Below are 26,107 nucleotides of genomic sequence, written 5' to 3'. Positions count from 1 at the left end.
GCTGTAGATAGCAGTATGGCACAGGGCTTTTCCATACCAGAAAACCCATGCTGTTGAGAAGCTGAGCAGCAACAAATACCTAGGATGAAAATGTCAGCAATAATATATATTTTAAAAAAGAAAAGAAAAAACGAGGCTAAGATGTTTATAAGAAATCTCAGACTGCACACTTAAGATTTGTAACTGGTCTTTTGAAAGTTATGATGCAAGGTAGGCCTGCTTTTTCACATCACAAAAAAGACTAGTCCGTCTTTACAGGTTACACATTTACACAAGTTACACATTTATTGTTTTTTCCTGTGAAGTCACAGCTGACTTACAGTCACCCCATGTGCCATTCTTGCCATTCTTCCCATCCAAGTACTAGACTAAAAATGAATCTCTGTCGTTTCCAAAACATCACAAGTCAGGCCAATCTGAGCCATCCAGATCAGGACTTCGGGGTATTGGCAAGCGCAGTCAAGTTACAGCTGGCTTATGGTGACCACATAGGGTATTCATGGCAAGAGATGTTCAGAGGTGCGTTGCCGTTGTCTACCTCCGCAGAACCGACACTGGGATTCTCAGGTATCCTCTCATCCGGGTACTAACCAGGGCCAAGATCCAGGTCAGGCATGTTATAATGCATGCAACTTTTCTTTTTTGCAGGGGCCGTCTTAAATCCAAGGTTGTCTTCTTTTGGGTTTATACCGTACTGAATTGAATCAGGTCCAGCCAGTTGAAAGAAACAGTCATCTGAATGGGTGGAGTTAGAGATCTGCTTTTATGGGGCAGGTGGAGGAGGAACCCTTGCCTCTGCCGTGTTCTGAAAAATCACCACAGTCTGAAAAACAGGGACCCCCCCCCAAAAAAAAGGCAGATGAGACAGAGCATATGGGTTCTCAGACCTGGTTTCTGCACCATTTGGAGTGGCAATGCATTTACTGCTTGTTAAAAAGAAATACAGAGAGGAGGCAGGAAATTATTTTGTAGTATTTTTTTGCTTCTCTCACTTAGGGCTATTATGCATTCACAGATTTTCACTGAAGTCAGTTCACTGACACTGTTAAATTGCCCCTTTTATAATCGCCCCTTTTTAAAATGTGTGTTTTTGCATACCATACTAGGCCAAAGTAAATGATTATGCATTTGAGAGCATTTTCCTCAAGTGGGAGGGTCTTTCATCCACTGTACTAGGCGCTCATTGGTGGGCTGTGGTCAGCAGCAATGTCACCTGACTGACAAATGCTGCTGACAGAGCCTCAAGGAAATCATAGCTCAGGGCCTTTCTGTTCAGCCATTGGTGTAAGACAGCTCAGGGAAGGAGACAGAAACACAGTAACGCTTATGCATGCCATAAAAAGCGTCTGTGGAACCGACATAAAGGAAAAAGTCATAGCAAAGCAAGTTTACAGTACTGCAAGGAAATGATGCAAAAAAATGCATGCTCGCTGCCATGAGGGGTGAGTGCCATGCAGAATCCAAAATACTACCATGAGTTTTCCATAGTGAAACCAGGGCCACATGCAGAATAATTTTTAAAAAACCTATTTTTTTTCAAACTTTTGTGAGGTTTCCTGCTGTGCATAATAGCCCTAAGACTCAAAGCTGATTGCAACATTAGAAACATACTGGAGTAAAGAAAAATGCATAAGTTGCTGTAAGACCTCAAGAGGACTGAACAGAATTTTATTAGAGCATAAGCTAGTCCTCCTATTCTGTGCCCAGCTTAGGGTAACCAGCCTCTAGGTGGTAGCCTGTGATCTCATGGGATTACAACTGGCCTTTAGGGATCAGCGCAAACCAGCTTGATGAGCTAAAGTTCACCACAAATTTGGGCTTGTTCCTGAACTGAAGTTTGTGAACTGAAGAACTGCAATAAACTTCTATGAATTTTGGCACAATTCGTGGTTCCCTGTAGTGGTTTATGAAGCTGAGCAGCAGGGAGTTCCCCACCTGTTGGTTCAAATTGCTCAGAGCTATTTAAATGGCCCTGCTTTCTGCTCCCTGTGAAAAGCCATGGGGAGCAGAAATCGAGGTTTAAATGGCAGGAAGCCATTCAAGCCAACAGCTGAGAGATAGGGAGAAGCCCCCCTCCCGGCCTAACTTCAGGCTTTCTGCAGGCCAGGGAAGGCTAGGACCAGCAGAAAGGAAAAAGTGCCTACTGTGGGACATTTCACCCTTCTGACTGTAGTCTAGTTTGAGCACTGAGGTAGCCAGCCAGGTTTGCAGATAGCACTGGATGGTAAAAGATACAAAACCCCAAATGGATTGACAATAGGGTTGCCAGGTCCCTTGCAAGTGGCAGGAGATGGAGGGGGAACTTAATGGGTGTGGAAGGTAGGCCTAGGCAACCTTGCTGGTAACATGGCTACATCACTTTCAGTATGCCCTGGAAATGATGTCTTCATGCTGCAACATTGTGGCGATGCTCTTTTATTCGGGCAAGGGTTCCTACCACGGAGTTTTTGCCCAAATTCCAGAGCATCACCCAGTAGCATCCCAGATATGATACTGCGGTGCCACCAGCCACATCACCTGATACTTCCTCTCCCTCCTGGTAAGGTCAGCTGATTGGTGGCAGGGGACAGTGCCGGGTGTTGTGGGACCCCTGCCACCAAGGGCAAACAATCATTGTGGGTTGAATGGGGAAATGAAATGGAAAATGAGGCTTACATAATTGTCAACTGGCACAGAATAGCACAAAACTTTGCATAACTACATAGACACCGAGCTGATGGGAGACTAATGAGGAAAGAGAACTCTGGGTCTTGCTTTGCTATGACTTTGTCAATGAAAGCAGTGCGCGGCACTGGCAAAAACATGAAATTCCATGCCAGGGATTAGGCGAGGGATTCAAAATAAAGCAGCCTGTTGTCCCAAGGCTTTTGTGTAGCTCTGTAGCGTGGCCACATTTGGAATGTGGCGTTCAGTTCTCTGGCAGTCTCATTCGAAAAGACAAGACAAGACAGAACAAGAGAGAGTTTGCACATTGAGTGAAACTGCAGAAACTCAAAGTTACAGGGACAGCGGTGCTCAGCTAGGGCCCCCGTGAATCTTAAACCGTCACTGGTTCTACTGGGCCTGAATTTGTTCTTTCAAGAACAAGCTTAGGTGGCTTCAAATGGGGATGAGATGGCTTCAAAATGTACGAAGGTGTATATCAATGGCTATCTGCCATGATGAATAAGCAGAACATCCAAAGGCAGATGCAAAACACCATGTGTGTGTGTGTGTGTGTGTGTGTGTGTACACGCATGTTTAGCCTGGAGAGGAGACGACTGAGAGGGGATTTGATAACTATCTTCAAGTATTTAAATGGGTGCCATGTAGAGCAGGGGTAGTCAACCTGTGGTCCTCCAGATGTTCATGGACTACAATTCCCATGAGCCCCTGCCAGCATTTGCAGGGTGAGGACCACAGGTTGACTGCCCCTGATGTAGAGGATGGAGCAGAGTTGTTCTCTCTTGCCCTGGAGGGACCGACCAGAACCAATGGGATGAAATTCCTGACAGAGTGGTTCCTGGGTGGAACAGGCTTCCTCGGGAGGTGGTGGGTTCTCCATCTTTGGAAATGTTTAAACAGAGGCTGGAGAGCCATCTGATGGAGAGGCTGATTCTGTGAAGGCTCAGGGGGGTGACAGGTTACAGTGGATGAGCGATAGGGTTATGAGTGTCCTGCCTAGTGCAAGGGATTAGACTGGATGACCCAGAAGGCCCCTTCCAACTCTATGGGCCTTTTCGCACGGGGATCTTTGTTGCAAATTGGTCACTGAATGAAAAATCGCCATTTAAAATAGTGGAATTCGTCGTTATGCATACCTGGCTTTGTAGTGGAATCAGTTGCGTTTTTTAGCGTTTCCCACAGGCTTCCGGTCTCGGCAGAAATCGCTAGAAAGGAAGCGCTATTGCCAAGCTCGTCCCGCCCCTGGCCGTCAAGCAGCCAATGGGCAGCCGTTAGCATGCTCCCAAACAGCCCCTTTCCCTTTAAGAAAGCTTTTTTTAAAAAAAAAACAGACCCATTGCAACGAATCTGGGTAGATTCATTGCAACGGAGAGACCCATACAGCTGCCTGGTGTGTTTGAGCTGTCGTTTGATCGTTGCCACGCTCCCCCCGAGTGAAAAAAAAAAATCCCCCCCCCCCTCTCACGGGCCCGATTTTCGGCTGAATTAATGTGTAAAAATTAATGGGAAAATACATCAGCAAACGGGCTTTTCTGTGGTTTGTGCTTAGTGACTAAAGGTGAAGGACTGAAGCCAGGGAAGCCTCTAAACAGAAAGAGGCTCGCTGGTGCGTTTATCCCCGCTCGCTCGGAGAAAAAAAAATGGCGATCGCTTCGCCGGAAGTTTGGAGGACAGGCTCAGGAGGAGGGACTTTGAAGAAACCTCAACAATGTTAACGCACAGGTCTTTTTCGCTAGTGTTGCAGATTGGTTGCAGGACTGTATCGCTTTCCGGAGGGTGAATCCACTTTTTGGGATTCCCCTGAAAGCGCTACAACGAAGCGCTTTTTGCGGCTTGGTTTCAGGAGTGTTGCAGATTGTCTACGACGTCGTGCGTTATTCCAAATTAGTAGCGTTTTCAATTAGTAACCATTGTGCTATTTTGAAGCCGTGCGAAATGGCCCTATGATTCTAGGTAAGGAGGAAGAGATGAGTTCATCAGGGGAAAAGGGCTGTATTGGGGGGCAGGTTCAATATTACACACCTCTAAAGTCCTTCCTTTCCCCAGGCCTTGCTGTCTCCCAGCTCCACCCCTAAATCTCAGGGAATTTCTAAACCCAGAGTAGGCAAGCCTATTGACTTCCCCTGAAGCACGTTGGCTCTTCAGCTCCAAACACCAGCATCTTCACATCCCCTGTGCACAGCTGCATCTGTTTACAACGGATGCGCCATTCTGATTTCACCCAACAAGCATCGGCCTATTGCAGGCTGGGAATAAACTACGTTTAACACACCTGTTCAGGAGATGTGGAATAGACTGCTGAAGGTTTCTTCTGAGGCCAAGGTGGAGGCTCCTGGATACAAGGCTGCTTCGCTGTAGGTCCGCACAGGTGGAATGCAAAGAACAGATGCTGGAAGCACCCTGGACCTAGATCCCACCCCTGATGCGAAACACGGTTTCAAGCACCACACCCCCTTCAACGGACAACAAAGCAACCCTGCCCCCCATCCCAAGGCCCCACCCCTGCTTTCGGTTTGCATTCCCCCACCCCCATTACCGTTTCACTGTAGGCATCCCGACAAACGCTGGCACATCCAAAGGCAGCAGACACAATGGTGATGATGAACTCTATGATGGTGAGCATGAAAAGGATGACCATTGTGTTATACATTGTAGCCTGCCGGGGAAAAAACACAGGCATCATTCCTTCCTTCCTTCCTTCCTTCCTTCCTTCCTTCCTTCCTTCCTTCCTTCCTTCCTTCCTTCCTTCCTTCCTTCCTTCCTTCCTTCCTTCCTTCCTTCCTTCCTTCCCTTCCCTTCCCTTCCCTTCCTTCCTTCCCTTCCTTCCCTTCCTTCCTTCTTTCCACATTTTTACACTGCCCTTCCAGAAAGCTTATATACTGTTTTTTTGTCCCTCTGCACAATATTAGACAGCATTAGGGACCCTATGGCATCTTATTATAAACTGCCAGTTAATGTTACCATCAGCATTGGCCCCGATGGGCCAATGTATGAGTAGAGGTTTTATAGTCAATAGTGTATACTGGCTTTTCATGACGATTTGGGATTGTTTTTAGGATTATTGGTAATTGTTTTATGATATGTTTTAAATGTTGGCTTGTTGTACATTGTTTCTTTTTGTGAACCGCCACAGACCAGCTTGCTGGGAGCGGCGGTATACAAGTCCAATGAATGAATGAATGAATGAATGAATGAATGAATGAATGAACGAACGAATCAACGAACGAACATATTGTTATAAATCTGAATAAAAGCATGATCACAATTTCACGGAGAAAAAAATAACACCATAAATATTCAGAAAACATTTCCTACATTTCCTGTCCTTTGACTGGCCAGGAGCACACCTTTCCTTCCTGCAGTGGGGAGTGGGAGTGATGAACATGGTTCCATATATGTTGGCCATTTGAGTGCATAGGAGGGCAAGGTATGTTGACTGATTCTGGGCCCGGTGGGACAACTCTGTCTTGCAGGCCCTGTAGAACTGTTTTAGTTTCAGCCACTTGGAATTGCCTTTCCCTTGGCTGCATCTGCTAATATCCCAGACACAATTTAAAGAAATATGGATAGCTGTGCCGAAAATCAAGGGAGAGGGACGCCATTCATCTAAGAGTAATGGAGAAGTAGGGAAGGCCTACCTGGCAGCATTAAGACCTAGGCAACACTCACTTGCTACGGGAATTATCAGAGCCGTGTTTTTCATTCAGAGCAGGGGTAGTCAAACTGCGGCCTCCATGGACTACAATTCCCACAAGGCCCTGCCAGCAAATACGGCCCTCCAGATGCCCATGGACTACAATTCCCACAAGCCTCTGCCAGCAAATGCTGGCAGGGGCTTGTGGGAATTGTAGTCCATGGACATCTGGAGGGCCGCAGTTTGACTACCCCTGATTCAGAGAATGATGATTGTCAAGGCATAGGTCCCTCACATTCTCTCCTCTTTTGCCTAGACCTGGCCAAGCTGGCCCACAACTCAGCTCTGGGTGAGGTCCACTTACATAAGGGTAAGTGTTGGTTTCATGGCAAGCTTCAATCGTTTTGGTGTCATTGTGAAAGTATTCACATGAGTACCCTCTGTATGGTAGGTGTCGAAAGGTCATCGCAATCGAGGACGTTATTATCATGATGCCAGCTGCTACAGAGCTCACAATGTTCATGCCCAAGGCACCTTTCACCTACAGGAAGCAAAAAAAAGAAGAAGTTATTTCTTTAGGAGAACTTAGTTCCCTCCTTCCACTGCTGAAGTGCTGCTTTCTTCAGATTCCGGGTCTAAATCTTCCTTCGTCTTCCTTCTTGGAAGGAATGTGAGTCCCCAGGTGGGACCTGGGGATCCTTCGGAATTATAGCTCATTTCCAGGCTAAAGATATCAGTTCCTCTGGAGAAAATGGCTGCTTTGGAGGGGGGACTCCATAGCATTACACTCCACTGAGGTCCCTCCTCACCCTAAATCCCGCCCGCTCTCAGGTCTACCCCAAAAATCTCCAGGAACAACTGAATTCCAGATTACAAAGATCCGTCCCCCTGGAGAAAATGGCTGCTTGGAAGACTGGACTCTTACGGTATTATGTTCCATTGAAGTCCCTCTCCTCTCCACCTCTGCCCCCAAAATCTCCAGGAATGTCCTGATCCAGAGTTTGCAACTCTCCCTAAACGATTCTTATCAAGCTATATAGAATTATAAATGAGCCTTTTGTGATGCAGGGTGGTAAAGCAGCCAACATGCTGTCTGAAGCTCTGATCATGAGGCTGGAAGTTCGATCCCAGCAGCCGGCTCAAGGTCGACTCAGCCTTCCATCCTTCCGAGGGCGGTAAAATGAGTACCCAGCTTGCTGGGGGGTAAAAAGGTAATGACTGGGGAAGGCACTGGCAAACCACCCCATATTGAGTCTGCCAAGAAAACACTAGAGGGCGTCACCCCAAGGGTCAGACATGACTTGGTGCTAGCACAGGGGATACCTTTACCTTTATATAGAATTACTTCCCTAAGATACTCAAGAATTTGTTTGAGATGCCATAACTTCTTTGCTAGATACTGGGGAAACAACACAACTTCATAGAAAAATGAAAAGACTTTGTATAGTTGAATAAACTAACCTGCATGGTGCACCATCAAAACGTTAGCTGTTTGATAAATGGATTATTATTATTCTGACTACAATTTTGAATGGAACTTAATAATGTCTACATGGTTTGTTTACGGCATGGAAGACGAATCTGTAAAGCTTTGCATCCAGCTTTTATTTTTGCTGTAGAAAAATGTTATTAAAAATTTCTGAATATGCAAGATGCGTGGCATGCATGATTGAACAGAATGTGCACGATTGCATGATTGTGCATGATTGAACAGAATATGAACACCGTCAGGGGAGATGTGTAGTTAGAATACTTAGATCAGGAACTTCCTGGTAGTTTTCAAATTCTCTCTTCTGGTGCCCTGATCAACTCAATAGGAGACTTCCTGCTCCTTTGAGGTCACTTCCTCCCTGCTTCCCTCCAGAACAGGCGGAATGAAAGAAGACAGAACAGTTAGGACTCTCTCCTCTCTTACAAAGTTTGTTTCTTTTCATAATGCAATTATTTTATTCTTTTAAGCAGCTTGGTTGATGCTCTGTTCTCTTGCATATTTAAACTGCCAACCATCTCTGTGCACACATCACCAAGCCATTCATCAGTATCATGCACAAAAGGGTCACTGGAGGACAAGATGTGCATTATCTCTGTCGATCCAACTTGGTCAATGTAGTGTGGTGGTAACAGCATGAGGTGAGGCACTGGGAGGCCTGGGTTCAAATCCTTACTCTACTTTGAATGTTGCTAGCTTATAGCAGTATTTTGAATGAACCACCAACATTTCTTGCTGATCATGCGTGTTTTCTGTGAGCTCATGGACTTATTAACTACTGGCCCTTCTTATCTTGCTTTAGATTAGAAAAAGATAATGACATATCAGATTATTCTCATACACATCAGATTATCTTTTTTTTTAATGATTTTGAGTTAGAGAAGAACGATATATTTCTGTAAAAGTGCCCTACCAAGATAGGCAAATCAGATTTCTCTGACTGGAAGTCTCAGAAGAATACTGAGGGCTTTTCTGCATGCCATAAATTTAGTGTCATACTTACCCTCTGAAGACTCTATATTCCGGCTATTCCACATGACATCGCCAACCTCCCACGTCCAGCCAGCAAACCGCTTGCTAGATCCGCCATTTTAAAGCACGAGTTGGTGAATCCCAAAAAGTGGATTCACCAACCTAAAAAGCACTATCCCCTGGTGGACAACCAGATGACCACCAGCAAAATAAATGTATGGAGGCAAAGAAGCACTATTTCCACCTCCAACATCCTGCCCTCGCACCTGCCTCCTTCTCCTTTCCTATGGAGGACGGGAAGTGCTTTTTAAAAATGGAGAACAGCCTGGAGCAATGACTAGGTGGACAAGTGTGCAGGCAATGCCAGAAATAAAAGTATTTTTTTCCAAAGTTGTGACACAAAGCATGTCTGTCTAAAGTCCCCCCCAAAGTAGCTAAAGACTCATGATTCCATAAGGGATGGTATTCAAAAAGTACTATGCATCTATGCATAGGCGTTTAAACAGAGAAGTATGAATTTAAAAAAAATTAGTTGGCATCACGGGACCTTTGAAACATGCAGAAAGTGGATTGGCTGCCTGACTTGATTGATAGGCAGAAGAGAGACGTGTATAAACCACATTGCTCTCTTCCGCCATTTCCAGCAGCAGATGTGGAGGGTGAGAAGTGTGAATAGGCAGCAGACAAAAGTGAGACAGCCAAAAGGTGAGGAGGGGCTTGGAGGCGCAATCATATTTAGTGCTATGCCATTCAGCTGGCGTAACGCTATTTTTATTGATGTGCGGAAATGCCCTGAGGTGTCTCTGTGCGTGTCTGACTTAAAACTGTTCTGCCTTCTCATTTTACTTACGGGTAAGTAAACCTGTGGTTTAAATCTGCAGGGAAAGATGCTGGAAATAACCTGGTGTGATATTGAATCGACCACTAGAAGGGCTGAGTTACATGCAGTACAAATACTCACCCCTGGAAAAAGGAACTTACCAGTGAGTAAAATGAGAAGGTGGAGAAGCCAACCCTAAAAGCAGTGAGACAATAATCTGAAACCAGGTTTTCTTGAACATATAATATAAACCACCCTGTAAACCACGCTGAGCCACAAAGGAGAGCGGTATGTAAATGATAATGACTGGGGAAGGCATTGGCAAACCACCCTGTATTGAGTCTGCCATGAAAACACTAGAGGGCGTCACCCCAAGGGTCAGACATGACCTGGTATATATATGATTTTTAAAACACTATGCATTTTGATAGGTTTAGCCAGGGGGTAGTCAACCTGTGGTCCTCCAGATGTTCATGAACTACAATTCCCATGAGCCCCTGCCAGCGTTTCCTGGCAGGGGCTCATGGGAATTGTAGTCCATGAACATCTGGAGGACCACAGGTTGACTACCCCTGGGTTTAGCATTTGTTTTTACAGTAAGTATAAAGTTAATTTTCAAACCCTTTGCTTAATAAAGAAAATTTTCTAACATCTTGTTTAATAAAGAAAACTATTTTACCTTTCACTAGATGAAATCTCTGAACCACAGAGAACTACAGAACCATGGAGTTGGAAGGGTCCAACCCCGGGCTCAATGCAGGATCAGCATCCAGGATTAATTCGCTGTCCAGCAGCTGCTTGAAGACAGCCAGTGAGGGGGAGCTCACCACCCCCTAAGGCAACCCATTCCTCTGCTGAACTACTCCTAATGTAAATTTCCTTCCTAATGTCCAGCTGGTACCTTTCTGCCCATAATTTCTTTTACAAGTCCTCTCCGGCCAAGCAGAACAGTTTCCTGCCCTCTTCCGTTCCTTTCAGAGAGCAATCATGTTTCCCGGCCTCCTCTTCTTTATCTCATGTGTATGATCAGATCTAAAGATTAGACAGCCCTCAATAGAGATATACATCCTGGATTGATCTGCTGCTGAATGTTTTGGACTGGCAAATTCCTCTGGAATAGCGATCCCCAACCTGTGGGCTGCGGACCACATGTGGTCCGTCGACTAATTGGAGGTGGGCCCCGAAGGATGCCTTCTCCCCCCCCCCAGCCCTCTACAACACACTTTGGGTGTCCTTGATTTCCATCACTCCCAGATGGGACTATCTCATTGCAGAGAAACAAGCTCAGGGTTCCCATTGATTTGTCATTGTCATGAGTTAAAGTTTCCATGAAAATAAAATGTTCCTTATGTTCATTGTTTGTATCTTATTTTGAAGGGATGTTTAAACATTACCATAGCGATCAGAGAGCATTAGGGCAGTGGTTGAGAGTAGAGGAGTAAACTACCCCCCCCCAACGGGCCTTAGTAAAATTGTCAAGCGTTGAATGGTCCCCGGTGATAAAAAGGTTGGGGACCACTGCTCTGGAACTTCTGAGTCAAGACTCTCTTATTGGATGCAGGAGGAAAAGATCCTATGACCTTTGACTCTCTTAGCCTGAACTCCCAGAATTGTAGTGGGGCTAAAAGGGGATGCCCGACAATCGTGAATGCCATTTTAGAAGGGACACAAATTGTGAAGAGTCCTAAATGGGAGGGGGGAAGCCCTCTCCGAAATCTATGATGTTATCTTTGCCTGCCAGCTTACTGTGTCTGATTCCCTCACTAGCCCAATTATTCCCAAATATGTCCATTACCAGGGGTATTTTGGGTTTCTTGGCCGCCGCCACAGACAAGGATCCGGAAATGATATACTGTGGAAGACAGAAAAAGAGGTCAGAAGCAAATTCTTAATCAGAGTGACTTGTGTATTGGCCAACTTTTCTTCTCAACCACTACATCTCTAGGACAGGAAGTCTATCTGGTCATCTAGTCGAGGCCCCGAGTGGACCAATAAACCCACAACCTTGGTCCTCCTCATATCAGGGATTCCAAACAGGAGGGGGCAGTAAGTCAACAAGTAATTGGATGCAAGAGACTTCCCCATGGGTCTCTTGGCTCCCAGCTGCACAAATTTGTAGTCCCTTATGGACGTGAAAAGGGTCCTGAATACAGGGGGCACTGACTCATCTCCAGGGCTTTCTCCCTCCCCCCAGACTTCTCTACACAACCTGAGATTGGCTCCCTTGAAGAAATGAAAACACAAACTCTCATGGTCCTGTGACTGAGAACGCCCTTCAGAATTCTATGTCTGCATAGTAAACTCAGGAAACACACACAGACTCAACCAACCCTCCTTAAGCCATGACTTGCCCTGACCTTTTTAATCAATTACATTCTACAGCAGGGGTAGTCAACCTGTGGTCCTCCAGATGTTCATGGGCTACAATTCCCATGAGCCCCTGCCAGTGTTTGCTGGCAGGGGCTCGTGGGAACTGTAGTCCATGAACATCTGGAGGACCACAGGTTGACTACCCCTGTTCTACAGTATTTGACTGACTGGGGAAATGGGGGAAGTCATCCCAATGTCCTGGGGAGCGGGGAAAGCTTAGTGGTAGAGCATCTGCTTTGAATAAAGATTTCAGTCTCAAACCCTGGCATCCCCAGTGCGGAAGTAGGTAGGCTGGTTTTGCCTTGGGACCAGGGTGCTTAAAGGATGGGCAATGGGGAAGATCCTAGAGCTGCCACTCTGCGAAGACAACATTGACCAAGGTGGACTGTTTCAGGACAAGTCAGCTTCATGTGTGTTCAAGTAAAGCTGCAAACAGTCCCATTACAGAGTGAAAAGTAAGTTCAGAATGGATGGGGATCCACAATGCCATTCGGTACAGACACGAACAGGAGTATGATCTGTGTGCGAATGATCCACGGCACTGTTGGATTTGTTGCTGACAACTTGCAGGTGTCATCTTAGTGCTGGGCAACAGAACTCAAATATGAAGAAGCTGGGTGTGTGCGGGGGGAGGGGAAGGCACGTGGGCATTAATGAGTCAGCATTAACGGAACTCTGCATTATGTTTCAGAGGCAACAGAGTTCCCATCTAAGGTACTCGCTTCAAATAGCTGGAAAGGCCAGAGAATACATCTCAAATATTTCATCTCCTATGCTGCTCATCTTCTGCTGAGCTCCTAGCGACCTAGTGGACTAATCTAGGGAGCTAAGCATGGTCTTCTGTGCCTGGAAGGCCTTTCAGAAGGGTTGTTCATTCCTCTCCTACATGTAGATAATTACCAAGCTTCCAGCCCAAAATGGCGCCATGATGTGCATTTCCTCGAAATAATAACCAAAAGCCACATAGACCGCAAGCCCAAAAGCGATTTCAAAGATGCCGATGAGTATTTGGGTGATCTGCCAAAAGAGGACCAGGCAGAATGTTAGCTTCATTGCTTGCTGGTGGCCCACCATTGTAGTCCCACCAAAATGAGTCATATGCATGCAACATTTAGGATAGAGTGCCGGGGCCAACCATAGGCATATCCCTCCCCAATAGTGGGTGTATCAGTCTTTTGGGTCCGGGGATGGTTATTTATCGTCTTGTTTGCTGTGTTTTTTTTCTGTATTGTATTGCTATGTCCTTTTAATGGGGGTTTTAATGGGGTTTTTAATGAGGACTTTGTGACCCACCATGAGCCATTGTATGGGAGTGGTGGGATATAAATCACATGAATGAATGAATGAATGAATGAATGAATGAATGAATGAATGAATGAATGAATGAATGAATGAATGAATGAATGAAATCTATAGCCATAAAATGTGTGGAAATGTATAGAGAATGCAAACAATATTGGTTAGAAATGGGCATTTGACTCAGCCCAACACTGCTTTTAATTCTGCCCTGGATGGCCCCAGCCTTGTCATGCCTCAGTAGATAAGCAAGGTTGACCCTGGCTGGTACTCAGACAGGAAGTCCAGGGTCGCTGTACTGAAACAAACTACCTCTGAACATCTCTTGCCAAAAGAGGACCAGGCAGAATGTTAGCTTCATTGCTTGCTGGTGGCCCACCATTGTAGTCCCACCAAAATGAGTCATATGCATGCAACATTTAGGATAGAGTGCCGGGGCCAACCATAGGCATATCCCTCCCCAATAGTGGGTGTATCAGTCTTTTGGGACGGGGATGGTTATTTATCGTCTTGTTTGCTGTGTTTTTTTTCTGTACTGTATTGCTATGTCCTTTTAATGGGGGTTTTAATGAGGACTTTGTGACCCACCATGAGCCATTGTATGGGAGTGGTGGGATATAAATCACATGAATGTCGCTGTACTGAGGCAAACTACCTCTGAACATCTCTTGCCTCAGAAACCCCACGAGGGGTCACTAATAGTTGGCTGAGACTTGATGGCACTCGCCACCACCACCACCACCAAACTGCTTTGTGGCTGGGCATCTGGGTGTGTCCGCTTCCATAAACCATCCCCAGAACAAGTTAAGCAACAGAGAAGGAGGAAATGAAATGGAGAAGCCAACTGAAGCTCTTTCGGCTTCCACTTCTGCTTTTCTTCAATGCAATGTGCACTGTGTTATCACAATCTGCAACTAATTTTTCAGCCTCAGATGGTTAATATTTCGGTTTGGGCATGGGTCAATGTCACACTGAAAATAACCCATAGCCAAAAAGGGAAGCAAATAACCCTCCTGACAAGACAAGTTAGGAACGTAAGACTGAGCTGCCAAAAATTAATGTTTTTGTTTAAAATACAAATATTTATTAAAATTACACGCACATAAGTTAAAAACTGACAAAATACAGAAAATACAGAATCACAATAACACATGGAATATATAAGCAACAAACGCCAGATACATTTTAGCCCCCAAGGGGTCTTCCTCAGTAGTCAAATATGTTTAAATGCACTTGTACAGTATAAAAATATAACATTAGGAATTGCTAGGTGGTAAGAATTCCTTTAAAACTAAAGATGTTCTAATGAGCTTTTTTGGAAAATGTTTTGTAATTTTTAAAGTATTTCTTAACATTACTACCAGTGATCAACGAATATAAATAAAAGTGGTTACTTGCTAGAAAGTGATGCTCCAACTGATACGTATCATATATAAGAATATCTAGTATTGTGAAATATTGTTCAAAAACCACCATTCTGTCAAACACACCAAAAGTTTAGTGGTTGCAATCTGTTTTGAAAAGCCCATGTTTTTAAAATGGTCCATTTTTAGATCACAAGCTTTTCCAAGGTAAAAAGATAAAAACTCCTGTGAGAGGGGAAAAAATAAAACACAAAATAAAACACACAGCGAGGTTTGAACTCACAATGCTATGCTCTTTACCGAGCCATTTGAGCCACATTATAATTGCAGGCTATAAGCCCTATTCTCTGGCATTTTTTCCTTTAAAAAAAAAGGTAGAAAAACAGTGGCACTTCAGACTTGTCTTTTTAAAAGGAATCTCAGCGTACCACATCCCCTTCACTTAAAAAAAACGATTTGCCAACTTGAGAGAGAAAGGGCAGGAGGAAAGACTAATGCACACAGCCCTGGCCAGAGACTCTGACCACTCACTCTGGCCCATTATGCATGGAGGGGAAGGTCTGCATTCAGGGTGGAATGGCGTTGCCTAAAATCACCGATAACACACAGCGCCGGCTGCAACCGGCCTCAGATTCGGTGCAGGCCGCCAAAAAAGCCACGTTAACGAAACGCGGAAGAAAGTGGAGCTTCCGGGCGACCAGGGCACAACCAGAAGCAGCGCTGGGGTCGCCGCGTGCATAATCGGTTACTCTGGGTTTTGCCGCCGTTGCGTCCCATCCCGTGCATAAGCAGTTTGCTTCGCGTCTTCCCCCTCCGCATTTTCCATGTGACCCAAAATCGCCATTTCGGCGGCCGTGCATAATAGGCCTATGCAAAGCATTTGTGAACTGGGAGGAGGGAGGAGGAGGCAGCTGGAAGCATAGACAGGGGCCTCTTTAACTCTTGATGTGATTGCTTATCCCATTACTTAAGGGATCTTATAAAGCGGGAAAAATGCTTTTAGATCACAGAAGCTGGGACAAAATGAAGGCAGGACTAAAATGAGCCCACAGGAAGTGAGAGGGACTGATCTTGCCAAAAACTGATCAACCAGTAGAGAACTCTGCACAATGTCAGTGCTGGGGGCATGGCTGGGGCGGGGAGAAAATCTGAAAGTGGCAGTACATCTGCTCCTGGAAGAGAGTGCAATGGGCCCACATTTCTCCAATCAGGTGGAGAAAATCCTCACTTGGAGATCCCAGAGAATAAGTGGTGTGACTCCAGAGTGCAAATGGAAAAAGTAAAGCGAACAACATCAGACTGAAGACTAGGATCAAGTGCAGATTACTTTTTAAAAACCGAGTCAATGGAAATTCAAAAGGCCAGTGCCGATAAAGGCCCTGATTGAGGCAAGATGCACTACCTTCAGGCTGGGGGCTACATGAATATGTGACAACATTCATGACACAGAGAAGCAACAGGCAGCTGGAGTTCATGGGAGATTTTAGTTGTCTTGCTGGCAAATTATGGCATCCATTCAAGTTAGTTAATTGCCCTTCATCCATGCCTTTGTAGGGTGCTCAATAGCTATTTTATGTCTCAAGTTGTTTATGTTTTTATTGATACTATATAAAGCATTTATGATCTTATGGTTTGATTGATATGTTGCCTCAAGCAGGACCCTGGAGAGATGTTATCTAAACACCCTGATTGCATGAATCCCCTCCCCTTTATACTTACCCCCAAAGCCATCGGTTCCCCCCTGTAGAACTTCTTCAGGGGTCGAGACATAGAAGGTGGCACTTGGCCGCTTGAGAAGGACTCAAATGTTCCAGAGCTCCTGAGGTCCATGGTGGCTACTGAGAAGATGTTGGTCTACCACTGCAGTCAGCAGCACCCAACCAGATATTCAAAGGCAGCTGCAAGCAAGGAGATGAAGCAACAGAAATCAGAGTAAATCAACAGGGTCTGAATAGGAGCTCCTTTGAAGGAAGCAACTCACACAGGCCTCCTGTTCTGGCTGTGACTCAATGGAAACGAAACAATCAGCAGAGACCTTCACAGAGCCTTCACTTTTCATGATGAAGGTCCTTGCTATCTTCAGTTACAAGGACCTGGCAGTAGGGGACGTGAAAAGCCTTATCCTGAGACACTGGACAGCAACTCCCAGTCTGTGTACACAAAAATGACCTTGATGGACCAATGTCTAATTCAGTAGAAGGCAACTTCAGGTGAATTTGGGTCCCAGCACCAGGAGTTTGGGGTCACTGGGCCTGGAAGGTAGGCAAGGAGGGATTGTGGTAACCACATGGGAATGCTACTTCTCCTCATGGGTGAGGGTGGAGGAAAGGGCCACTAAGGCACAGCTAACTTATGCTGACCCCATAGAGTTTTCAAGTCAAGCAAATTTCAGAGGTGGCTTGCCATTGCCTGTCTCTGTGCAAGGACCTGGTCTTCCTTGGTGGCCCCCCATCCAAACACTAGCCAGGGCTGACCCTCCTTAGCTTCTGAGATCTGATAAGATCGGGCTAGCCTGGCCCATCCAGGTCAAGTTATTACTATGGAATAAATTACAATTACAGGTCAGGTTATACCTATAGAATGGATCCCCTTTCTCTATGAAAACATCAATGCAGGTGAGAATCTACACTCTTTCCATAAGTCCTTTTCCATAGCCCTTTCTATAATCCTTTGGCCTCCCCCCCCCCCTCCCCTAGCTAGGAGCAAAAAGCTGATAAGGATCACATACAGGATCACACCTTTCTCTCATGTATTCCCCAATGTTTTTTTCCCCCCAGGAACCCCCTGGATCAACTCCCATTCATCCCTTACCCTTCAATACTTTTTGAGGAATCGGTGTTTGAAATCCAGCTAGTTGAGAGTTAAGTGGAGTTGTTTTTCACTGCCCAAAGGGGTCTCAAAGCCACTTAAAAACCTTGACCCTTTCACTTCAAGCCGTTAGCACAGGCTTTCTCAGCTTTTGTACCATTGAGAAACCCCTGAAACATTCTTCAGTCTTCCAAGTGGCATTATTGTGCAGAATATGCCTGGGAAGCCCAGCTGTGTACATGCCTCCCTGGGGCCCCTCCCCTTCCCACCCCCTCCGGGCCCAACCCTGGCCATTTAGGGATTGGGGGGGGGGCAGGTCCACAGTGACCATATATGGCCATAGCAGCCAAATAAATGCTGAACGAATTTCGAAAATCCGTATTAGAAATTAATTAACACCCACCCGTTCGGGAAACTCTTCCAAGGCGGTTAAGAAACCCCAGGAGCTTACGAAACTCTGGATGAGAAAGCCTGCATTAGCGAAAATTAACCCCAAAAGGGGAAGGAAGTTATTCCGCACTGAGATCCACCCCACATCGCCTGTAGCCTGATCCACAGGTATCAGGTCATTCCCTGGAAGTCATTCATGTAAAGCAAACCCCAGTTATGTCACAATTCTGTGCTCTCAGATTCTGCACCTCAATTGCACGGGTTTGCGGGGGAGTGGGGGGGGGAGAGGGAATGCAAGCACCTTTTGGGGCCGCTCATTTCCTCCCCCAGTCCCTTAAGCCTTGAACAACCTTTGAAGCAGGCTGAAATCCAACCGGCGAATTTGCTCCAACCCTTTTACCTGCCATTCAACTGTTCGAGACTGGCCAGCCGGCTAAGGAGAGAGGGGGGAGCGCACTTCTTGTAACCCCCCCCCAAAAAAAAAACCCGTCGAGCCAAGGGGGGGAAGCCGGAGCCAAGCGCTGTTCTTGGCGCGACAAGACACGGGGTCTTCCGAACACATTCGCACATGCACGAAGCGATACTTGCCCGAGCGTGTCGATCCCGCAGTCTTAACGTCGAAGAAGTAGAGGCAGGACCTGAGCGACTCCGGACCCTCCGATCGCAGCCTCGCCCCGGATCCGGAGCCGTCCCGCGGCTTAACCCAAAGCGCTCCTTCGTCCGTCCACGGGGAGGCGCTGGCGAGTCCGCCGCCGCTCCCTCCCCGGCAAGCAGCCACCGAGCGGGGGTGGCCGGATCCGGGGCGGGTCCGCGACGCCTCCCGAGCCCGGCTCAGCCTCTCAGGATCGCCGGGCTGGGCTCCAGAGCGCCCCGGGCAGCGAGCTGGGGCCGAACGGAGGACGCCGCTCCCTGCAGGGTCTCCCCTGGAGCGGCGCCGCGAACGCCGTCGAGGGACCTGCCGAGACCGACTGTCCAAGCGGGCGATGCGGACAGGGGCCGGCCCGTGGGGAGAAGGAGCTGCTTATTCTCCTCTACCCCCCAACATCTGGAATAGGGAGTCGCTCCTTACAACCCTGCAGTACACGTACACCCCCCCCCCAAAAAAAACCCCAAAATCCTCGGCCAATAGGGAGCGGGAGGCGAAGGGCAGCGCGCTCCGAATTGGATTCGGTTTCAGCGGCTGCAGCGGGTAAACAAGGCGCGCCGCGTCGAGACGAGAGCTCTGGCTGGATGGGCGTCGGTGGAGGAGGAGCCCGGGAGAGCGCCGGGGCCGGGCAGGGGAAGGGGGAAGGCGACTCCCGCAGCAAAACAAGGATCCCAGCTGGAGTCGCCGCCCAGCGCTTGGGGGACGGCAGCTGCTGAGCCACCGCCGAGCCGTGGCTGGCGCCCTGCCCGTGGCTGGGGGACGGGCAGGGAAGGGGGAGCGGATTTCGAGAGGCAGCTTCGGACGGGATGTTCTTGTGTGTTGTTGCTGTTGCACGTTGCAGATGGCGGCGTTGGCCCCTGGGGGGCGGGAGGAAGCACAATCGCTGCGGCTAGGTGGAGACAGGCAGCTGGCTAATGCACTCCACGAGCATTTCAAGTGGCTGCAAAAAGCACATCGAGAGCCTGGGCGGAATGAGACTCGCTGATTCTGCACTTACTTTGTTCATTCCCCTGTGAACCCTGCCGAATTCAGATCGATTCGAACTCGGGTCTGCCTCTATCCCCTCCCAGTTGAAAGTGTAACAGGAGCCTCTTTTATTGAAGGGGGGGGGGGAGCGGGATTGGAGACAGCAGAGGAGGGGGAATAAATCCGAGGCAAATCTCAAAATGCAAATTGCATTCAGTGTAGACGGGAGGGATTCATTTGAACTGGGACTGGATAAAACGCCATGTGCAAACTTACAACCCTGGTCCGTAGTTGGATGGGAGACCCCCCAAGGAAGTTCAGGATGTGTCTGTTAGGAGGCGAGCCATGGAAAACCAGCACTGCAGGTATGTTGCCTTGGGTGTTTCGGAAACCCTATGGTGGGGATTCCCAATCAGGGGTCCGCAGACCCATGGGGGCCCTCAGGGGTTTGAGAAGGGGTCTACGGCATTTCCCCTTTGGCCTCAGTGAACTTGACCACGAGTTAGGGAACTGGCCACCTGCACCTGGAGGGCTCAGTGAATAGGCCGTGGTGTGAAAACAAAGGGGGGGGATCAGTTGTGGAGTAGTATGGGGAGGGGGGTCTGGGTGGTCTTCTTCACTCCTGCCCTTCTTTTGGCTTACTTGAGGTGGAGTCTGTAGCAGCCATAAAGGTGGTGGGAGGGAGCAAAAGGAAGGTGAAGGGTTATGTCTCTTCTGGGGATGTGGCTGGGTGGTATTACCAGTTGACCTCACTTTGGGGGGTCCTTGAAGCCCGCAAAGTTATTTCAAGGGCTCCTCCAGGGACAAAGTTTGGGAAGGCTGCCTGGTGCTGCCCCTGTTGAATTTCATGAATCTATCCCATGGCCACCTCTGTCCCTAGAGAGATTCAACCCCTTTTCTAGCCATCTTCCATTAACGGCCGAAGACTTTTATGTCTTGTTTGGTATTCTGTCGACGATCCCTCCTTCCCAACTCCTGCTCTAATTGCTGGCTGGATATTTTGTACATATTGGAACTATTTTTTTAAAAAATTGCTTTAATGAGGTGAGCAGAAGGATCCTAATTATAGGAACTTGTCCTTTTAATGCCTGTTTTAAATGGTTTGCCACTTCAGTGACCCCTGTAAGGATGGAAAATTTCAGAAAGACATTTTAAAGAATGAAGTATCAAAGTTGGCTATCTGAAAGCGCATAACAGAATCGAAACATAGACTCTTGGTCCCCAGCCAAATATAGTTACCTCCCCCACCTTCTGGGTTTGTGTCCTGATTTTGAAATCTTCTTAAAACTAGCAGTTCGACACCATGTCTATTTCTCGGATTTTAAGGAGGGCCAAATGAAAGACATCCCATTCCATTAACGTTTTTTTTAGACATTTATGTATTAACCAGGGGCCAAACCTGGAACTCCCAAGTTCAGGAATACAACGGGTGCTAGATTGGGGTGGTGGGGTTGAAGAACTCTGTGGACAGCCTGTCCCTCCCACCAGGACCCAGGAAAGCTGGAGGCAGCTGTTATGGAACTCACCAGCAGGGGCAGCTCTCTAGCGGCAGGGATCTGCAGCCTCCGAGCCTCCGAGGGAAGTAGAAGGAGGAGGGGGTGGTCAGGGGGGTGGAAGGCGATTGGCTGGCTGCTGGACAGACAGGCAAGCCGGTTGGAGGAGAAGGAGGCAGTCAGGGGCAGGACAGCCCCCCTCAGTGGGTGTTAAGCACAAGCCATGAGACACGCTCCTCCTACAAGGCCTTACCAGAAATACTAAGTGGAACAGATAATCACATATACTATTACAGAAAGTGCAAACCTTCCAAATCCTTGCTGCTAAAAAGCTTCTGGCCAGCCACAGCCGGTATCAAGAAACAATGCAAATACTGAAAGAGAGGGACCAGCTTCATGCTTCCAGGGAACCCCGAAAGGGGCCATGGCTCAGTGGCAGAGCATCTACTTGATATGCAGAAGGTCCCCGGTTCAATCCCTGGCTTCTCCAAAGAAAAGGGTTAGGTCATAAGGGATGGGAGAGGCCTCTGCCTGATGCCTTGGAAAGCTGCTGCCAGCCTGAGTAGGCAATGCTGGCCTTGATGGACTAAGGTCCGATTCAGTAGAAGGCAGCTTCACGTGCTCCTCTGCTGTATTCTGTACTTGGAAGGGCCAGGCAGTCGGGGATGCAAAAGGCCTCTGCTTGAGACCCAGGAGAGCCACTGCCAGCCAGAATGCACAAGACTAGCAAACCACTTGTGTAACTTCGCAGTTCCAAAATGCAGGCAAGCAATCGTGCTCACAAGATGAAATCATCCGTTTTCACACCATTAATGGGATTGTGTCTTCAGGGTCACAGAAACTCTGAAGCATGTTTTTTTTAAATGTCTGTAGCACAAGGAACCCAGAGAGAAATGGATCGGACCATTTATGTGCCAGCAAAATGGGCTCCTTCTAAATTTTTTAGTTAATGGGTTTTTAATGGATTCTTGGCCAGCAAATGTTCTTTTCTTAGCTAAATTCCTTGCTTAGGCCGTGAGAGTTCAAGCAGCCTATGACGAGACATCTTCTCTCATATGATCTAGCCTCTCCTGTCGGCCTTCAATTCTTTTTTTTATTCCTAGTTGGGATTGATTGGTACTAGTTAAAACCTGTAGGAAATTACAGTTGGTACAAAATGCAGCTGTCAGGGTCCTGCCAGCCTGTGCTGAGGCAGCTGCTGCATTGGTTGCCAATCGTGTACTGGATCAGGTTCAAGGTTTTGATACATACCTTTAAGGTCATTCATGGCCTGGGCCCTGCATATCTGAGGGAGATATGCCCCTCCCAGGGCACCTTGCTCTGCGGGTTTGAAACTGTTGGTGGTTCCTGGGGCCAGGGAAGTGCTCCTGGCCACTACCAGGGGCAGGGCCTTTTCAGTTCTGGCCCCAACCAGGTGGAATTAACTTCCAGAAGAACTGAGGGCCCTGTCAGAGCTATCACAGGGCCTGCAAGATGAAGCTCTTCCGCCAGGCATTGGGTTGAGGCCGGGCTAGGATCTGGGCCCTTCCTCCCCCTCTGAATGCCTGTCCATCTAGGCCAGGGGTAGTCAAACTGCGGCCCTCCAGATGTCCATGGACTACAATTCCCAGAAGCCCCTGCCAGCGGATGCTGGCAGGGGCTCCTGGGAATTGTAGTCCATGGACATCTGGAGGGCCGCAGTTTGACTACCCCTGATCTAGGCAGAGGGCCTCTCCTGAGGCTGGTGGGTGGCTGCAGAACTGGGTCTGGCTCGGTCGTTTGGGAGGGGATCGATGGGATTATGCTGCTATTTGTGTAAGTTTTATTCTGTTTTTATGGGTTTTATTATAAAGCCTCTCAAGCCGGCATGTCTGGGAGGGGCAGTCAGTAAATTTAAATATAAATGAAATAAATGAATAAAATCCAGTAAGGGACTGGAAACAGGAAACCACAGTAAGCAGCAATGAAAAGATTGATATTTTTTAATTAAAAACAAATCCAGCCAGTTTGCTGGTTTATTTACAACATTTGGCAATCGTTAAAAAAAAAACAATTAGCAAATCCTGTGCCAGGAAAGTCATGCTGTGTTTTTCAAAGAGGTGGACAACACAGTTGTGATTTCAGATGTTCACTGTGCCTCTTCTTTCTGGACTGGACAGCAGCAGGAGTCCCCTGGGCCGAGTTCTGAAAAATCATAACAGTCTGAAATAAAGAAGGACAACACAACAGATGAGGCCAGCTAGATCGCTACTCAGATCTCCAGGCCTTGCTATTATGCAATCTAGTTACAAAAACAAAGACTGCCCAGAACAAAAGTTACACTGATAAGGAAAAAAACTCTAACCAAAAGTTGCATCATTAGAATTTCTTCATATCCTTTAATGCTGGTTCTATAAACATTTTCAGAAGTAAATTTCTTCAGTGACCTTTTATGATACCTTTCCAAAGGAGCTACGGTCCTAATATGAATTATTCTGCCCTTGATACAAATGACAAAAGTTTCAATAAATGTTGAACACAAATACAGAAGACTGTGAATACTGGCAAAAGTTTACTTTTCCTAGAGCTCAAGATGTTAAAAGATATGAAGAAATTCAAATGGTGCAGCTTTGTGTTCCAGTTCATTTCTCATCAGGGTCCCGAACATGGTGCCCTTGTCCATTGACACCTGTCTTGGTGCCCGCCAAGTGTTTTAAAAAGTGGGCAGGGCCACGCGACACCATCTTTGCTGCCTTCCTCTGGACGCACTCCAGTTTGTCTACATCCCTCTTCAACTGGGGTGCCCAAAACTAACTCCAGGACTCAAAGTGAGGCTGATCCAGAGCCAAGCAAAGCGGTACCATCACCTCCCTACACCCCATAATTGTTTTGCCCTCCCAAGGCTCCGCCTCCAAATCTCCAGGAATTTCTCAACCCGGAGTTGGCACCCGTGGGCCCAAGGGGCCCGATCCTGTGCACCTTCAAGGCCAAATCCCCTAGCTCTTCTCCGGAGGGCATAGGCAATCTCCCACCCGGCTGCCCCATCCCGGACTCACCCGGGTGAAAACCCTCCTCCTCTTTCCGGGGCCGCTGGGAGATGCGATCTGACCAAGCAGAGATCCTCCGGGGAACCGGCTACAGGCTCTGCTTTCTGATCCGGAGGGAGGGCAGGAGGGAGGAGGGTACCGTTTCCCAACTCCCCACACGGCGCCGATTCAGTGCCCAGTCTGGAGGTGCCAGGAGCCTGTTGGTCACCGGAGGGTACGGCAGCACACCTACCCGGACTCGCCCTTCCCTTGCCCAGTCCCAGGAGGGAGGACCGGCGGACGGAGTGCGGAAGCCAAGCTGGGGAAAGCCCACCTCCGGTTATGGAACTTGCCCCTCTCCATCCACCCTGGGACAGAAGCGCAGCTGACCCAGCAGAAGCGCCGATTCTGCAAAGCCGCCTTAATCTCATTGGGCCGTTCCTCGAGGTATTCTGCATGGAGTCAAATAAAACAGTTTAAAAAACAACCAGTATAGACTGCTTTATTATATTTCAATCGTTGTCCTGCATTGAATATAGTTTGTTGAAAAACTATGTTGCAATGCTCTCTGCATGAAACAATTCATAGCCCTGCTCCCTGTAGTTTTGCCAACTCCACTTTGTTCTGTAAAGCAGTGGTCCACAACATTTTTTAGGCTGCGGACCGGTGGGTGTGGGAGGGCGATCCGGCGGCCGTGCATGTGCAGCTGCACATGCACGTTTGAGCCATGTGCGTGGCATTTTGTGCATGCACATGTGCCCGGGCGCGCATGCGCGTTTGTGCCATGTGCAGCTGCAAGCGCGAATGTGTGGCCGTGGCGCGCATGCGTGAAACGGCCGCTTGTTTGCACATGCAGCTGTGCATGGTGCAAACATGCATGCGCATGCGGCCACACTTCTCACTCCCCCCTCCCACAAAATGAAGCTTGCGGCCTGGGGGGGGCGGGGAGAGGCTGCCACGGCCCGGTGGTTGGGGACCACCGCTCAAAAGCAGTCACTCTGGATGTCTAATAGACCATCTCAGGCAGGCAGGAGAGAAATGAATAGGTGAAAAGCATCTTTCAGAAACAACGCTTAAAAGACACTTAAAGCACCGAAGAAGCAGTTCACCATGCAGAGCAAAATCAGTTTTGTGGAGTAAATTCACTCTTCTGTGCAGAGATCAGAAAAACAACGATGTATTTAGTGAGTTTTCATCAGCTTATCCATCATGCAGAAGATGCCCTGGAGGCCACGGGGACTGCAGAGCAACCCCCGTACCTCTCCCGTGTTGCTGCGGGATTCTGGAGTTTTGTGCGGGGGGATCACTTGGGCATGAAATTGGGGTCATCGTGGGTAAGCAGGTAGTTGTGAGTGTCCTGCATAGTGCAGGGGGTTGGACTACATGACTCTGGAGGTCCCTTCCAACTCTATTCTTCTATGATATGACTGCAGCACTTCGGAGACAGCTCATTAACAGAAAGAAATTCACTGTGACACCCCTGTCCCTGTATCGCTTTACTTGCAATCGGGCCAACAAGGAATAACATTTAGTTTAGAATGGCAATGGGCAAATCTCCTGTGCCTCCAATGGCCCCTCCTTGCCCCAAGTTTTGTGGCCATCTCAGTTGTCTTAACATTTAAAAACATCCAGCCTGATAAAGCCTTCTGGTGAAGTCAGAAGTTTGCACAGTGTTTTGTGGCGTGTTGGTTGATCCTACTGCAAAATATTACATGGATTTTGTTCTTTGCTCCCATTCCTCTGCGTTTGTTCTCTGTCTGCCAATGCTGGTTTTGGGTTCCCAGAAGCCTTACACCGAAAGACATCTCTGGTCACAGCAAACAGAATGTCTAGTTCAGGGGTAGTCAAACTGCGGCCCTCCAGATGTCCATGGACTACAATTCCCAGGAGCCCCTGCCAGCAAATGGGAATTGTAGTCCATGGACATCTGGAGGGCCGCAATTTGACTACCTCTGTGCACCCATTCATTTCCCTGTCTAGTTAGGCTCCGTGCATTTTGCTGACTCCCATGAAGACAGGCTGAGACTCTGACCCAAATGTGCATGCGGATTAAGTGCCATCAAGTCACCCAGTGATTAAAAAGCTTATGGACTCATCCTATTGTTAACAGACTTGCTCAGATCTTGCACACGAAAAGGCATGGCTTTCTTTTTTTCATAAAAATATCATTCAGAAAAAAGAAATACTACACGTTATGTGTTACAGAACTGC

General features: G+C 47.6%; 1 protein-coding gene and 1 long non-coding RNA gene across 4 annotated transcripts; both read right to left on the bottom strand.

The window, feature by feature from the left end:
- Positions 1-88: 88 nt before the first annotated feature.
- Positions 89-19,104, bottom strand: LOC143837335 (membrane-spanning 4-domains subfamily A member 4A-like). 3 transcript variants are annotated; one of them, XM_077337022.1, is made up of 7 exons: positions 18,396-19,087; positions 16,329-16,507; positions 12,850-12,966; positions 11,375-11,431; positions 6,663-6,839; positions 5,201-5,320; positions 89-823 (listed from the first exon to the last, which is right to left on the bottom strand). In XM_077337022.1, exons 2-7 carry the CDS (start codon positions 16,437-16,439, stop codon positions 764-766), a joined length of 642 nt encoding a protein of 213 aa, XP_077193137.1. In that variant the 5' UTR covers positions 16,440-16,507; positions 18,396-19,087; the 3' UTR covers positions 89-763. The 3 variants fall into 3 exon arrangements, with proteins under 3 accessions (XP_077193137.1, XP_077193138.1, XP_077193139.1); XM_077337023.1 differs by lacking the exon at positions 18,396-19,087 and adding an exon at positions 17,821-17,862; XM_077337024.1 differs by lacking the exon at positions 12,850-12,966 and having other exon boundaries at positions 18,396-19,104.
- On the bottom strand, positions 8,637-11,267 carry LOC143837342 (uncharacterized). Its single transcript, XR_013230958.1, has 2 exons — positions 10,150-11,267; positions 8,637-10,032 (listed from the first exon to the last, which is right to left on the bottom strand). It is a non-coding gene; the product is annotated as an uncharacterized LOC143837342 (long non-coding RNA).
- Positions 19,105-26,107: the final 7,003 nt, after the last annotated feature.

Source organism: Paroedura picta, chromosome 5, assembly GCF_049243985.1.
Source record: "Paroedura picta isolate Pp20150507F chromosome 5, Ppicta_v3.0, whole genome shotgun sequence".
Lineage (NCBI taxonomy): Eukaryota > Metazoa > Chordata > Lepidosauria > Squamata > Gekkonidae > Paroedura > Paroedura picta.
This window is presented reverse-complemented; position numbering and strand designations above follow the sequence as displayed.